Source organism: Cavia porcellus, unplaced genomic scaffold (assembly GCF_034190915.1).
Source record: "Cavia porcellus strain 051 isolate PalLab524CR breed Dunkin Hartley unplaced genomic scaffold, mCavPor4.1 scaffold_3, whole genome shotgun sequence".
NCBI lineage: Eukaryota > Metazoa > Chordata > Mammalia > Rodentia > Caviidae > Cavia > Cavia porcellus.
In genome coordinates, this window is record NW_026947486.1 from 94,136,402 (window position 1) to 94,151,803 (window position 15,402).

A 15,402-nucleotide genomic window follows, 5' to 3' on the forward strand; every position below is an offset into this window, starting at 1 on the left:
TTCTTTCTAAAAATAAGTGTTGGTTGCCGTCCTATGTCAGGGCTCTGAACAAAAGCATAGGCAGTGGAATCCAGACGTCAGAAGCAATGTGAAGGGGGACACCCGACTTTCTATATAGCTGATACTGTTCTTCTATCTCAGCTGGGGAGCAAATCTCTTAAAACAAAGGCTCTCAGGCAGGTGGCATTCCTCCTTTCCAGGGAGAGTCCCAGGGCAGTGGAAGTGAAATAGCTGTTAGAGTCAGAGTCCCTTGCCTGCAAAAAAATCATTTCTCACTCACATCCTAGAACAGAGCTTAAAATCAGAGCTGGAGCTGTTCATGGCTTGGGTAATGCCTCTTATAAGATGAAGATTGGAGGTACCAGTGGGCGAGTTCTGAAAGTCTGAGGCAGTGCCTCCTCTTCAGATTCAGGGGTTCTGGGGCAAGCACCACTTCCCACTTAGATTAGGCCTCCTGGGGGCTGAGATGCTATTGCAGCGAAAACCCAGGGTTTCCTAGAGCTGCTATGGTCTCTTAGGTCTGAGGATCACCAGAACGAGTGCACCACTTTGTGCTCAAATTGTACCTTCTGGAGTGCCAAAGCGGTTGCATGTGCTCCATTAAGGGTGAGTGAGGCAGGGGCCCTGCCAGAGACCTTCTCTACCTCTCAGTTTTGGGGCTCACCATTGCTGAGACGGTGTCTCCTCCCCTCAGTCTCTGGACTCCCTGGGGTAGGGGCAGGGCTGTCTCTGGACTCCCTGAGGTAGGGGCAGGGTCCAGCCCTCAGAGTCAGACCTTCTCTGGACTGGAGCTGGTCTTGACCTCCCTCTGCTTGGGGGGAAGGGGCTGCGGACCAGCGGTCCTCCCTTCCAGCGAGAGGGGGGGCTGCCTCGAGGCCCTGCCCTCTCCGTGACAGGCTCGAGGTGTCCGGTGACCAAGACACTCTAAGCTGGGTGCAGGGTGCGGCCCAGGGCGTGGTCACCGGGGCTACTTAGAGCAGCGCTGCACAGGACAGCGCGGAGGTTAGCTGCGAGGCTGCCGGCGGCGCTCGGAGCGGGTCATGGCGTGGATACTGGACTGCCTTTTCGCTTCGGCCTTTGAGCCCCGCCCCCGCCGTGGTGAGTGGGGCCCGCGGAGTCGGGGGGCTGGGGTGCTCGGCCCGGGGCGGCCAGCGGCTGCAGCCCCAGCTGGGCGCCCTGGAGCTTGGCACCTTGCCCCCTAGCCTCCATTCCCGCTGGCTTTTAGCTAATTGTTCCTGGCCCAAGGGACTGCCCCGTCGAGGACCCGCATAAATCACCAGCCTTGCCGGGAACCTAGAGCAATCGCGCTAATGGCTCGGCGGGACGCGGGGCGAGCGCGGGGGCGGAGTCCTGGCTCAGCCGCCTGCAAGGGCAGCCAGAGCCTTGAGGCCAGAGGCGCAGGAGCGCTGTCCCACAACCCAAAGACTGCAAGGGCCCTAGGATGAACGTTCCTGGCAGGGCAGACAGGGCTCAGAAGCCAGAGTCCCTAACTAAGGAGGTGGGGGTTCCTTTTGACCAGAAGGTTGCCCCATTGTCCCAATCCGAACTTCAGAGTATCAGCACGCGCCCGTCGAATTCAATCCCTCCATTCAAAAGATGATGACATTGAAGCCCAGAGACTGAAAAGGCCTGCACAAGGTCACCCAAGGAACTGGCAGAGATCTGGGACAGCTTAGGTTCTGCCAACTGCTCACTGCCCCTACCTGCCCAGTGGTGGTGACCTGGGGTCTTTGGTATGGCTTGTTTCTCGCAAGCTTGTGATCAACCCTTGGTTCCCCTATTCTTGGGGAGTAGAGGACACGTGCGCAATGAGCGTGGCACGGGTATAAGTATGTGGGTCACATTTCAACCGTTTTCTGGAACTGCTTCTATATAGTGGATTTTGGAAAATCACTATTTTAGTTCCGGGAGACTGATAAGTTCTTTTCCAGACTTCCTAAGACCCACACTGTCCTTCGCTCCCCCTTGATAGGCTCCACCCTCTCCAGGCTGCCACTTGCCCCCACAGCCACCTGTTTTTCCATAGTCTCCACCTCCAAAATCTATATTGGTGAGAGTGCGTCATTGGTCATCAGCCATAGACCAAACCTGTGTTGTCTCTTCTTTCCTCTGCTCCCTCATAGGCGAGAGAGGGGAGGCAGGGAGAGGAAAAGCTTTAGTAACTTAACCCAAAATAGTCTTGATTTTGAGTCTAGGGAACCCCAGCACCAGGATGAGAACCCTTCCAGGAGTCTGAGCTCCTGCTAAGAGACTGCAGCTTGTCTAGCGAGTTCAAGTAGTCTCTGGCAGGCCACAGGCTCCCTGAGAAAGAAGGAGATCTGCAACGGTGTAGGGAGCTTAATTTTTTTTTTCTGGTGCGTATTAAGTTCTATAATCCTAGTATAGAAAAGAAGGGAGTTTTATAAAATGCCTTTTAAGACCTTGGGGCTTGAATACCCAATCCCAGTAAGGGACATAGGGGAATCATCCATCCCTGGCTGGCCTACAAGGCTGTCTTGTAATGCCAATGGGATCCAGGACATGAAGTCTCCTTTATGAATCACTCCGTGGCAGGGAGGCCATATTGCCTGAGGGTGCCCACCTGCATGCAAGAACAGCAGTGTCTAGTCCTGGGATCGCCCACCTTCTGGCCTCTGTCCGCTGACCTTCACGTTCCCCCTTCCCAGGAAGCAGTTGCAACCTTCTGCATTCCCCCATTCCCCACTTACCCCTGTTCTTATCCAGGCCAAACCGCTTCGGTTCTTCATTTAACATGTGGCGTGGCTGCAAGGCCCCTACCCACATCTAGCTACTCTTCTTTGAACATACTTGAAGTTATAAATGCCCAGTGACCTGGCCAAATGAGGATTTCCAGCTGTGTCCCTATAAATATAGCCCTGGATGGCTGACTTTCCCTCTTTTGGAAGCACATGCCACACCCAAGGTATGCATATACATAGCCATAAATACACCCATACATACACATCCCACACCCATGAGTGCTCGTGTGCAAGCCATGAGAAAATACATATTCTACATGAATTACAAACTTTCCACGTACAACACAATGTATTCCCACTACACATGCATTTATCACTCACAAATTCCATGCACATGCCACACAGGCCACAATAAAGACTTTATTTATATTATAATTGTTTTCAACTAAAGGCACTTTTTAAAGAATAAAAGATCCAAGTTCTTTATGTATTCTTCATTCTGTATTTAGTTAGTGTTTAAACACAAGTGCAACACCTTACATTGCTGCGGTATTTCCAGGCTTAGTGAGATCTGTCCCCACATGTACACCTGCAGCACACCATAGCCTATATCATGTCTTCTATTCATATAATAGCAGCTAATATATGTAACGTGTAGTCTAAATGCTGGGTCCGTAGGTGCAGTTTCCTACATATGTGATCTTACCTAAGTCACGTATCAGTTTAAGTCAATTAATCTTTGTGTACAATTTTCAACTAGGTGAGAGCCCACTTCACTGTGCTCCCCTTCAGAAATGCAGTGTCACATGAAGGGTAACTTTATGCTATCCTGTGAGGCTATAACTGCCCTTGGTGCCACTCTTCAAATGCCTCTCAGAAATTCTCAGGAGTCAGCGGTGAGGGGAAGTAGTAGGTGGGCACAGTGGGGGAGGTATTCTAAATGAAGTTTCACCCCATCTCCCTGCTCCTGGAGGTAGTTGCTATATCAGAGCCATCTTTTGAGTTTGATAATAGCAATGGGCAACCATATGGAGAGGTTTGGGAGAGACATCATTCAGGTCTCGGAGGAATGGGGCCTAGAAAGGCCTTGTTTCTCAGGGAAAGGGACAACATGATTGACCCACTTGAAATTCTCTCCCTGGTTCATTCTTGGCATTGAATTTGGCCTCAAACACTCGGACTTCTGTAAAGCAGCTAAAACTCTAAATCTGAAGGGACCCTGTGGCCCACTTTGCATACAAATTTGATCTTTTCTTGGAGATGGGACCCAATCGATTTGCCGAGGCCAGGCCTAGTTGAGCTGCAACCAGATCATTTTGCAGAGCTGAGACAAGACTATCAATGAGGTACCCCACTCGGCTGAGCAGGGGTTCAGACAAGCACACCCATTTCCCAATGGTAGGACCTCCCAAGGTTACTTTAAGACATTTCTCATGGAGAAATGGGGAAAAAGCTGGTGTCCTACTACATACAGTGTAGGTTCTCAGGTTAGACTACACTTTACCCACCACAAGGATGAAATACGGAATTCATGTGATGGAAAATAGCAGAAAGTTATCCTTTTGCAAATGCACCTCAGGGTCTAGAAGTAGACCTGACATTCATCAAACTTAAATATCAAATGACAGAAAGCGCATGAGCATTGACACAGCAGGACACCAGGTCCCTCAGGGTGATTATGCCAGTGGTGAAAGCAATACTATGCCTTTGTTTTCACATATACCTACTAAAACAGTCTTGATGTCCAGCAGTAGCACAATGGTTAAATAAATTCTGTGTCATAGCCACTAGTTAGACAGTATACAAGTATAAAAATGGTGTCTAGCAAGAAGAATAACACAAAAATGGTTATAATTATACCAAACATGCTTGCCACACTGGAAGAAAATCCAGCAATAGTGTAAATTTAGAGATTCAGTTAAGGTGATGAGATAATAGTTTTTTTTTTTTCTGTTTTCCAAAATCTGTAAAAAAAATTTGTTCTTAAATCCTTCCTTAAAATTTCAGGCCAGACATGGTGACACACTCCTGGTATCCCAGCACTTGGGAGGCTGAGGCAGGAGGATTGCCATGATTCCAGGCCACTCTAGGTTCCATAGTGAGTTAAGGGCAGTCTGGACTGCACAGGGAGACCTTTTCTCAAACAAATTGTTAAAACTAAAAAAAAAAAAAGCTTTAAAAAGGCTAATTAAAGACCTATGTTACACGATTAATCTGTACCATGATCTAGAATCCTATTATACATAATCTGAGGATTTTTCCTCCATATGTTAGTTTAAATATAATGACTATATCAGGACAGGTGAACATGCATTTCCCAATGATCATGAAATAATTCCCTAATCCTGGGTGGGAAGAAGCACAGCTACTTTGAATCCAAGGCCTGTACTAAGGGCATCATTATGAAGGGCTTACCTAACCTCTCTCAAAATGCTACAAAAATGGCTACATTTCTGGATTATAAATAATAATACAGTAATAGCTGCTGCTGTTGTTGTTGTTGATATCATTATTTAAATGCTTCCTATGGCTCAAATATTAAAAGTTATGTTTTGTTTTATCCCCAAATGTCTACTACTCTAAAATATCAGTCACTTTACATAAACTACTTCATTTTATCTTCATAACAACTCCCTGAGTTATTATTATCATCTTTGTTTTAAAGACAAAAGCTAGAGGAAGGTGAGTAACTTGCTCACTATCACACAGTGACTGAGCAACAATTGATTACAATTCTTTTTGTAACATTTGAGTAAGATTAAAGATGATAAGTTTGCAAAGCTCAGAGAACTCTGCTGACACACAACAGATATTTACTAGGTGGGCAATATGATACCATTAGTAATACTTTGCCTGGGGTCCAAATTTCTGGTCTTTGACCTATTTGATGACCTATAGATTTACTTCTGTGAAAAAGTACACATTTTAACTGGAAAATGCAATGCAAACACCACCTGTGTCCTCAGCGCTTGGGCTGTGAGTCACTAGAAATGATTTCTGTCTCCTTCTGGCAGTATCATTTGTTCTCACATGTATCTGCAGAAGTAGGTTTGATGAGCCTTGGCAGGTACTGTCACATCTCAAATATACCTCTCGAGAAATCGTGTGGCTTTCTCAGGTTGGACACCCGATATCCAGCAGCTGGTAAATCCTTGTTATTAAGGGACTCTATTATGTGGTATACACTTATCCCGAATCCCTGCTGCAACTGTTCTCTGTATGATAAAGCTGACCGATATGTTTTCCCTCTCCCATTTTCCTTCTCAAGGGAGGGGTCGAGGATCTTTTCAGAAGCAGGCAGGGATAAGAACTGGAGGAGCATTTCTAAATTCTAATTGCTCGGAAGGACTTGATTATCTCGCAGAGTAGTCTAGAGCTGGGGTGGGAGAGTAGGAGGTCTGGAGAGGAAGGAGTAGAAGGTGTCTTCTGGGGACTGGGAACATCTGAAAGACAGCCTCTCAGAATTTCTTAGTCCCTGAATCTCAGTACCTTTGTATTCTGTGGTCTTTTAATTCTCCCCTGGATTATTTCCACCTTGCAGGAGCCCTGACTACCTAACCCTCCCCCCACCAATCCCCACTGAGGTGCAGTTTCCCTTGTAGTGACTTGCTTGTGTCCCTAGAGGGAAGCAATTGCATCGGGCAGGACATAAAGGGGCAGAGGCTGGGGTCTTCTTTCACCCCTTCAATTTTAATTAAAGGTAGATTTTATTTTCTTTTAACTATGAACAATTAAATAAGAAATTGCATAAGATGTGCTTTAGGAGCTGCATTAGTGTATCTCAGGGAGGCACCCTCTGCCCTCACCATCCTGTCTACCTTCCAACCTTGGTGACTGCTAGAAATTGAGTGGTTTTAGGAGCCTTCTTATTCTAGGGTAGAGGTGATGGAGGAGGAACATAAGTCAGGAGGCAATCTTAGCAAGAAATAGTCATCTTGTTAAATTTTTTTTTTATCACAATGGCACATATTTAGGAGACAGTATGGGGAACGGAGTACAGACAGCCTGGACACTGAGAAAGTTTCAGTTTTCCTGTGCAGTGTATTACCCTGGAACCTTAGCCTCATTAACACTGCCAGGAGAAACTACAGAGTGAGAATTGGACCTAAGTTCTATTTCTTCCGGGGCTGCATTAGGCTGATGAAAACATCATTCTAAAAGAAGGACTATTTCAAAAGTGTCAGACAAATCAGTAATGAGGAAAATTGGCAGCTAAATCTGTCGGCTCCACTCCCTGAACAGCCTGGTTAAGACACTATGGGTGCTAATGAGGGGCAAAAATGGGAAGGTGGAGGGAGTTAACCAAAATTTTCCTCAACACTTACTATGCTCTTAGGCATTTGGCTGACACTCTGAATGATTTACTGCTTTCAGTCATCTGAGACATTCTAAGGTAGGCATTGGACATCTCCATTTTACAGTTGAGAAAACTGAGGCTCAGAGATGTAACCTTCCCAGAGCTAAACCGCAAGTTAAGGATGTGACAGAGTGGAGATAACATTTTAAACCTTTCTCATTCCAAGCCTGTAGTCTTTCACAGTCCCCAGAAAAAGACAAAAACCCTGATCCTCAAGGGTTTTATTCTCCTGTGTTTATTCTCCTGGGGAGACAACTATTTCTCCCACCAGTAAAATTCACATTTTGGTGGCCTATCTCTAGTCTTGGTTTTGGATAAAAGCAAGAAAATCTCTATATTGAACAGTAATGGGCAGACAGCTGCCAAAGTGCTTTCCATCTTTTCAATTCCCCATATAAGGCTCCTGTTATGGAGATATGTTTTGGGAACTCCAGAGAGAGAGAAAGAGAGAAAGAGAGACAGACAGACAGACAGACAGACAGACAGACAGAGACAGAGAGACAGACATAGAGACAGAAACAGACATAGAGAGATTGACTTCTAGTAGTAAGTTTAAAATCCAAGAAAATGTGTGTGTGTGTGTGTGTGTGTGTGTGTGTGTGTGTGTGTGTGTGTGAGTGTGTATGTGTGTGTTCATTCATTCTATGGAGGTTGTTACACTGACAGTGATTCTGGCTGCCCCTCCTCTTCCACTATTTACTGAGGATTGGAGTAGGAGTGGAATAAAGATTTTTTAATGCCTTCTGGCCCAGGTCTGGATCTTAGTTAGGATCTATAACCTGGAGCTTTTGGCTTCTTCAGTTTGTCCCCATTTCACAGGCAAAAGCACTGAACTGGTGTGAATGGGACAGACCTTATAAAAGCAAGTAGGATTTAAAAAAAAAGCAAGTGGGATTGCCAGGGTTTAGGCAGGTGATCCAGAGATGTGTGTGTATGTGTGTGTGTAAGTGTGTGTGGAGAATGAAAGGAAGGAGAGGCATCGCCTGAGTAGCCAGGAGGAAGTGTAAATGAAGCTGGTATATTCACAGGAAAGTGAGGAAGTGTGACACTGGCTGGGAAGCACCATGTGTTTGAGGCCAGACGGTGGGAGATGGCGAAAGTTTGCATGAACTCCTTGCACAAACTAAAATGCAATCCAACCAAAGGTTTCAGGTGGTCTGTGTCCTGCACAACTTAGACTGGCCTTTACGTTCCCTTTTTCTCCCCTGAAAGGAGGCATTCTCGCTACATGCTACATAATACTTCAGGCAATGCTTTTCCTGCCCACCCAGGATGAGGTGCTGACCCAGACCCAGTTGGGGGTAAGCTTTATGGATGTTCCAACTGCGTTTCATCCACACACTAGGCTCATTTGTGCCAGCTGAAAGGGCACAATAATAACAGTGGCAATTTAAATCGTGCTTCTCACTTTATCCCTGAAAAGTGGCAAAGTGACTCACCACTGTTGAATTGTCCCTCTCTCTCCACCCCCTGACCTCTTTGCAGCAGTCTAGGATGGTTCCCTGGGGCCTGAGCTGGGAGCTAGTGCTTCCAGAAGTCCTTTTACTGTGACTGGCCTAACACTATGCCCCCCATAAATGTGTTCCCCAAAATGCAATGTATTGTTTTAATTTGAATTTCTCTGAAGAATCTATGTGGAAGGCATTTATGCAGCAGCATGAGCCTCATTAGGCAAGCATATTGCACCCCCCCCATGAATAAGACAAAATGGGATCCATTCAGCAATCTTTTCCGACAGGGCTCTCCTTATTCTTTTTTGTGCAGTTTGATAGAGATGACCGATCTGCTTGAAATATATTGCATATGCAATGTCTGGTGGGGATACATTAAACATGGGTCTGGGGTGGGACTATGAAGTCATTTCTCTCTATTTGTCCTCCAGACCCCTTACCCTATTCCTTTTCATAGCCAGTTCCACTATCCTATGCTTTAAAAATGCTCATTCCCAGCTCTTTCTTTCAGCACCAGCCTAAGCAGAGCTTACAGAATTGGAGCTAGCGAAGCGCTTGTGTGCCTAGAGTAATTAAAATTTTGAGGTGTCCACAAGGCAGGTAATTAGGTGGAGAAGGTATCAACTGTCTGGGAGACAGAGAAAGTATTATGCTGAGTACACTTGGTGCTGTCAGTACACTCAAAAGAAAGATTTGTTGGGAAGTGATACTATTTGATAGAGACTTCAAAGTCTAAAAGGAATCAGGGAACTCTTAGTGAGGCTGTCTAACACAGAAGAAAGGTTTAAGGAGCATAGAAGACCTGAATTAAAATACCAGCTCTGCTTCCTATTGTCTGTGCGACCTTGGGGAAATGACTTAACTACTCTGAGCCTGATGTGAGAAGTGTAATATTGTGATAATTATAGCTCTACCTCACAGCCTCCTTGTGAGGACTCAAGGAGCAAATGCATGTAAGAGCACTTAGCACACTGCCCGGTACATAGTAAGTGCTTAATAAATGCTAATATTATTATGATGGCTATTATTGTTATTACATATCAGACATTCCCTGTAGCAGCTCACAATTTAAAAGGAGGGTCAAATAATTGCTTTTAAGCATGGCCATGTCATGAAGTATGAAAGTGTAATTATGGTGACTCAAAGAAGAGAACCCCCAGTTGTGAGGAAAGAGTGCAGAAAAGAAAAAAAAAAGTTTGAGTCTTGAATTAAGCTTTACAAAAATAAGTAGGAATTTGCCATGAGACTCAAGGGAAAAGGACTTCAGGACAACTGGACTTGCCCTTATCAGGTCAAGGAGGTGTGAAACAGCCAGGTCTTGAGCAAATAGTTCGGTTCAACTGAGTACAAACTGGGATTTCCTCTCTCAGTGGTGGTAGTGGTGGCGTCGGGTCAGTGACCAACAATCCTTCCAGCTTACTCCCACCAGCCCCTGCACCACCGCGCTAGGCGCGCCCTACCTGGCCAAAGCGGCGCCCTCCTCTTCGTTCCTGTAAGCATCCAGGTAAGTTCACACCTTGCCCCAGAGGAACTTGACTCTTGCGGACACTGCAAACTTCCATCCAGTGGACCTCCAGCGAGGAGATGAGGTCAGCGTCAGCTGGGGGAGGGGCTGCAGGGGTCTCAGCCCCCACCTCCTTCCTGGTCCCAGTCCAGGTGCAAAGTCCCTCTGCCCCGCCCCCCCCCCCAACGAGGACCAAAATCACCATTTATTTTTTTAGATAAGCTGGTGCTTTCACCCCCTTCACCCATAAACTCAAGCCAGCTCCTCTGAGACACACACTGTATTCAGCCCTCCACCAAGCCATACACTGGCCCCATATGCATCCACACCGCACACCTGAGCATAACAATTAAAAGCCACACCGAGTTCTCACAGAACATAAATCTCTGAACACAAGCACCTTAAGTAGACTTACAGAGATACCTTGTTCACAAACACTCACACTACACATCACAACAAACACCACCTGTAAACACACATTGACACACCGCATCCAAGAGTGCACCAAATGCATGCACCAAATGCATGCACCAAATATGCATATGCTCACAAGCTTTAGCAAGCACACATACCCACACAAACACACTGCATATTGTATACACTCACCACAGCACGATCACAGATCCCGGCAGAAACACACACTGAACACACCCACAACCAGACTGGACCCTCATAGTCATACTAGAATCCAGCAGAAACACACAACCTACAAGGATGTACACACCAACACTGCACAAACACATGCTTCGTGTCAGCGAAAATCAAATGCACACCACACCTAGTACCTGGGCTAAAGCATGCACCCCTCCACACCCCCAAACACACCCGGCCACACACTGAACACATCCAGAGGTTCCGCACCCGCGCGGAGCACACACAAGTACATGCATACATACATACACACACAGCCCGCCCCCTCCTTCCCTGGGCGGAAGAGAAGGGGGCGAGGAGTGGAGGCGGGGAAGAAAGGAGAGAGGGTGGGCTGGCGAGGCGGGGCAGGCACAGATGCTCTTTTCCCTTTGACCTCTCAGTTCCCCATTCCCAGGCAAAGGGAGTAAGTTGAGTGCGGGTAGGGTCCGGCTAGAACCCAGGAAAGCGGGAAGGTCCGGGGAGTCAGCGGGCGGGCTGGAGGATTCCACTGAGACCCAGACTCATTACCACAGCGACCCCGCCTGAGGCTCCTCCTCCCGCACCCTCCCCGAGCCCCTTCCTGGGCCTGACCTCTGCACCCCCTCCCCGAGAGGTGCTTCGCCCTCCCCAATCCCAGAAAGCCAAACGGGAGACTCTTAAAGGGTTTAGACATTTATTGGTTTCAAGAAGTAAGGAGTTGGGATCTGCACACAAGCTTTCTTCAAAACCTGCTCTAGTGTAGCATGAAGACTTCTTTTTAATGGAGAACTCTCTATTTTGAATAACACACTTTTTTAACGTAAAAGACAAGGGCTGTTGCAGATCGCTGACTCCTAGCTGGACACACAGTAGGACGCTCTTAATGTTCCGCCCTCCCTGTTACGTCATCAAATCTGGCAGGACTATTTGCAGCCTAGCACCAGGCAGTGACGGTTCTCAAGCAGTAGGTGAGCTATTTTCTTGGCACCCAAACGTGCGCAGAACAGCGACTTCAGACCAGGAGCCACAGGCGGCAGGGGGCGGCACAGTGACTGAAGGTGCTTTACACTCCTGGAGGCACTGCCCCCGCCAGAACTCGGAGGTGCCCTCCCACCGGGAGCGGGCTGCAAGGATTATTCCAGAATGCTGTGAGCCAGACGATTATCTGGCTCCTGTCCTCCGCTTGCGTACTTTCTGTGGAGAGGGATAGCATGGAAAAAGGAGGAGTACTTTCCCTCTCCCTAAGTGCAGTCCATTGTATAAAGTGCTGTGCAAAGCATGTGAGCTTCAAAGGTACTAGAGGTTCGAATCCTGCTCTGCCACTTCGCGGGTGTCTACCTTTATAAGTGGCCAGCTTAGTTCCAGAGATAGGTGTGAGGTTTAAGTACTTAAATACGAAGTATATGAAGTAATTTTCCCAGTTTAGATAGTTAAGGAAAAAGATAACCATTCCTTTGCTCTCTCACTTGCCCTCATCAAAAAGACAAAGATGCAGGCGTTTGAAGACAGGACATCAGAGGCTGGTAGGGGATCTGGTCAGGAGCTGATTTCCCCAGTCCAGGTCAGAAAGGCAAAGGATCGGCAAGGGTTCGGTTAACTTTCCATTTCATGAGGAGTGTGCTGTGTTTGAGGGAAATGTTTACAGAGGTGACGATTTAGTAATGATGTTCCCTGATCTCAAGCTGTTTCAGGTCCTAACTCCAGTCCTAGGAGTCCCCAGCAGTGGGGTTTTTCGGTCTGTCACCTGCACCCCTCACAGAAACTTCTTAACTCACCCCTCTGCTGCAATTTTTGCCCCCTTACCAGGTGCCATGTTAATATCTGTGAACCTACAGTGAACATTCATCCGGGTGCCAAGGAGGTTTCCTGTTACCTGCAATCCTGCCAGCACCTAGCGCAGTGCCAGACACATAAAACAGTCTGTTTAATGCAGCAAAGAGACATTCTAGGTGAAATCCCCTGGGCAGTACTAAGGTCTAAGGGTATGCAAGGGATTATTAGGAACCAAAAGCAAGGACCATGCACTGTGTGGCTAGAGGGCTGTGGCTTTGCACAAAAGGCTATTCCATCCCTCCTTAAAGCCCTCTGTCTCTAATCCTGTCTGGAAGGGCATTGTTTCAATGCATGAGACTTCTGCAGTCAATTAGGAAGAAAGCCTCTTTCCTGGAGGGCAGGGGCTCTGGCCAGCTAGAGGGTGAGTCACCGCCTCAGAGCTGGGCAACAGTGGTGGTGCTAACGTGGCAATGAATCAGTCCAAGATGGCATGGGAAGATTACCTGAGTGACGATAAGAAGGGAGATGAGGCAGGAGCCTGAGCCTTAGTCATTTGAAGCTGGGGCTAAGGGATAGAATATCTATATCCACATATATGGCATCAGCTCCTAACTCACCTCCCTACTTCCACCTCCACCGTGTCCCAAGGGTGGCCCTGGCAGCTTTCTTAGAAAAGAAACCAGAGTGGAAAGCATGCCTTCTGCAGTCTGGGGTGCTTGGAAGACCTAGATTCCAATCAACTCTGCTACTTACTTTGTCACCTTGGGCAAACACTTTTCCCTCTTCAGGATTCAGTAGCAAGGTAAGTGCTCAGTACTTTACCTATGTTATTTCACACACTCATCTTTATAGTGCTATGAGGTGAACATTTATTCCCCTATTTTGCAGTTGAGAAGACTGAGGCATAGTGATGTTCAGCGATCTACTTGTTCTCTAATGTATCATGATGTCTTTGAATATTTATGTTACCAAGGCAATCACCATAATCCAAGCCAATAACATGCCAATCTTCTGCCTAAATTGGCTTTCTACACACTTAGGTTCAAATCATGCTTTCCCAGCTGCTTGCAACACCCGTATGTTGCTGTCTGCGTGGATGAATTTGCTTCCCCTCTTCTGTGGCACACCCACCTCTCCAACTCAAATCTCCCCTTGGCCCATCAGTCTAAAGTTGCACCTTAAAAAGCAAATACCACTGTAGGATGCTGCAGAGAGGAAGGGAAGCAGAGATGCAAGGGTCAAAGAAGTGGCTGCAGGAAAATGCTGGTGGGGTAGGAACCTACATTTCTCCATTTTTATCCTTCTTTGGCAACAGCATTCTCTTTTTGTCCACTTACTTGGCACAGGTGATGAGGAATCTGAATTGGGAGGAGAGTAGTTGTATATTTGAAATCCTTCTTACTCTTTCTAGAATGTAAAAAAGGGCCAATACTTTGCCCATTTGCAGCAGGGGGAGAGAAAGATAACCTCTTTGCCAGCAAAAGAACCACAAATCTTGAGCACTCAAATTACCCCCCAGTGTAGGGGATAAGGTTTATCTAACTGGGGAGGGGTCAAGAGCATCCTCCTGGTAGTGATGGCAGGGAGCTGGTGATACTTAAATTAACACAGTGCCCCCAGCTACTTTGACATCCAGAACTCTGTCTCTAAAGAGGGTAAGATAACCTAGCACTAGGCTTCTGGGTCTCAGTTTCAATCCTAGACCCTTCAGGGCCACACCTCTAAGCCTTTTGTGAATCTGTATCTTCTTGGTCCTCCATAGCAGCTCTGTGTGTCGGAGTCCACAGGTGCCCTCTCCTCTTTCTTCTGGTTTGCTTTGACCAGACTCTTCTTTCTTCCCTCCTGCTGGGTTCACCCACAGTCATTGACATTTTTGACTCTTGTTTCCTCTTTTTTTTTCCATTTTTATCCTTCTTTGGCAACAGCATTCTCCTTTCGTCCACTTACTTGGCACAGGTGATGAGGAAATTGAATTGGGAGGGGAGTAGTTGTATATTTGAAATCCTCCCACTCAACCCCCCGCCCCGTATTGCCTCGCTGCATCAGATGAGAATATTTAGCTCTTGTAAATAGCATGTTTTTGCTTGATTGGTGATTTGTACATAGGATTGGAACAGAGTATTTTTGGAAGAAGTTTTAAGAGGGTGGACCCCAACTTCCCCAGGTTCTAGATATGCACAGAAGACAGGAAATAGTGTGTAGGGGAGTTGGGTTGGGGGGATATCACTGAGATCATTGTCATTTAGGCCAGTGAAGGACTTTGTGAAGTCATCTACTATTTGCTCTTGCTATTCATCGAACTTTGAACAAAATGACCTTTTTGTTCCTGAGTCTGTGAAAGCATATGCCCTGGACAAGAATGGGAAACAAGGAGCAGGAAAAAATGAGATGAGGTGTGGAACAGTTTGTTCCCTGGTACAGTCCTTATGTGCAAAGGACCAGCAAACGATGACCCTGCCCTGGAATGCCATCCATGTCAGGCAGAAAGTGAGCAATGCAGTGGAGTAAAAACCTTACTGAGCTGGGACCCAGGAACTCTGGGCCTTCTTACCTCTGGTACTAATAGCTTTGCCTTTGGGTACATCCTATACCCCACCTCTGCTTCTCCTTCAACTTGACTAGGAGAATGTGTGACATGGCCAAGGAATTGTCATTTGAGGCAACCAGATAGAATGGACCCTTAAGCTCAGCCTTGAAGAGACACTTGTTTTGAATAATGGGAAAGAAAATTGTGGGGTACAATGAGAAGCAGTGGGAGTAGCCTAGGGAATTCAGCAAACAGGTATGCAGAAAGCACTGAGCTGGCTGTTGCGTAGAAAATTGCTATGAATCAGCCCCTGCCCCACCGCGGAAAGCAAGGAGTGGGGGAATCTGAGAGGCAGAGCCAAGCGCTCACAGTGCCAGCAGCTCCTCTCAAGACTAGTCGCTCCGCATCGCCGGATTGACTAGCAGGTCTCGCAGCCTCTTGTTCCCTGGCCGGACCAGGAGAGTCGCCAAGAGGTAGTGCAG

The 15,402-nt window shown here is 47.0% G+C and overlaps 1 protein-coding gene across 3 annotated transcripts in view; it reads left to right on the plus strand.

Moving 5' to 3' along the window:
• The first annotated feature begins 907 nt into the window (after window positions 1-907).
• Arhgap36 (Rho GTPase activating protein 36) overlaps window positions 908-15,402 on the plus strand; it is a 30,862-nt gene continuing 16,367 nt past the window's right edge. Inside the window, exon 1 of one of the 3 annotated variants that reach the window (XM_013152392.3) lies at window positions 908-1,098. In XM_013152392.3, coding sequence (XP_013007846.1) covers window positions 1,041-1,098 — 58 coding nt within the window. In that variant the 5' untranslated portion in view covers window positions 908-1,040. Of the gene's footprint in view, window positions 1,099-15,276; window positions 15,394-15,402 lie in introns of those variants that run through there. The other 2 variants (XM_003461455.4, XM_023565050.2) reach the window with 2 other exon arrangements.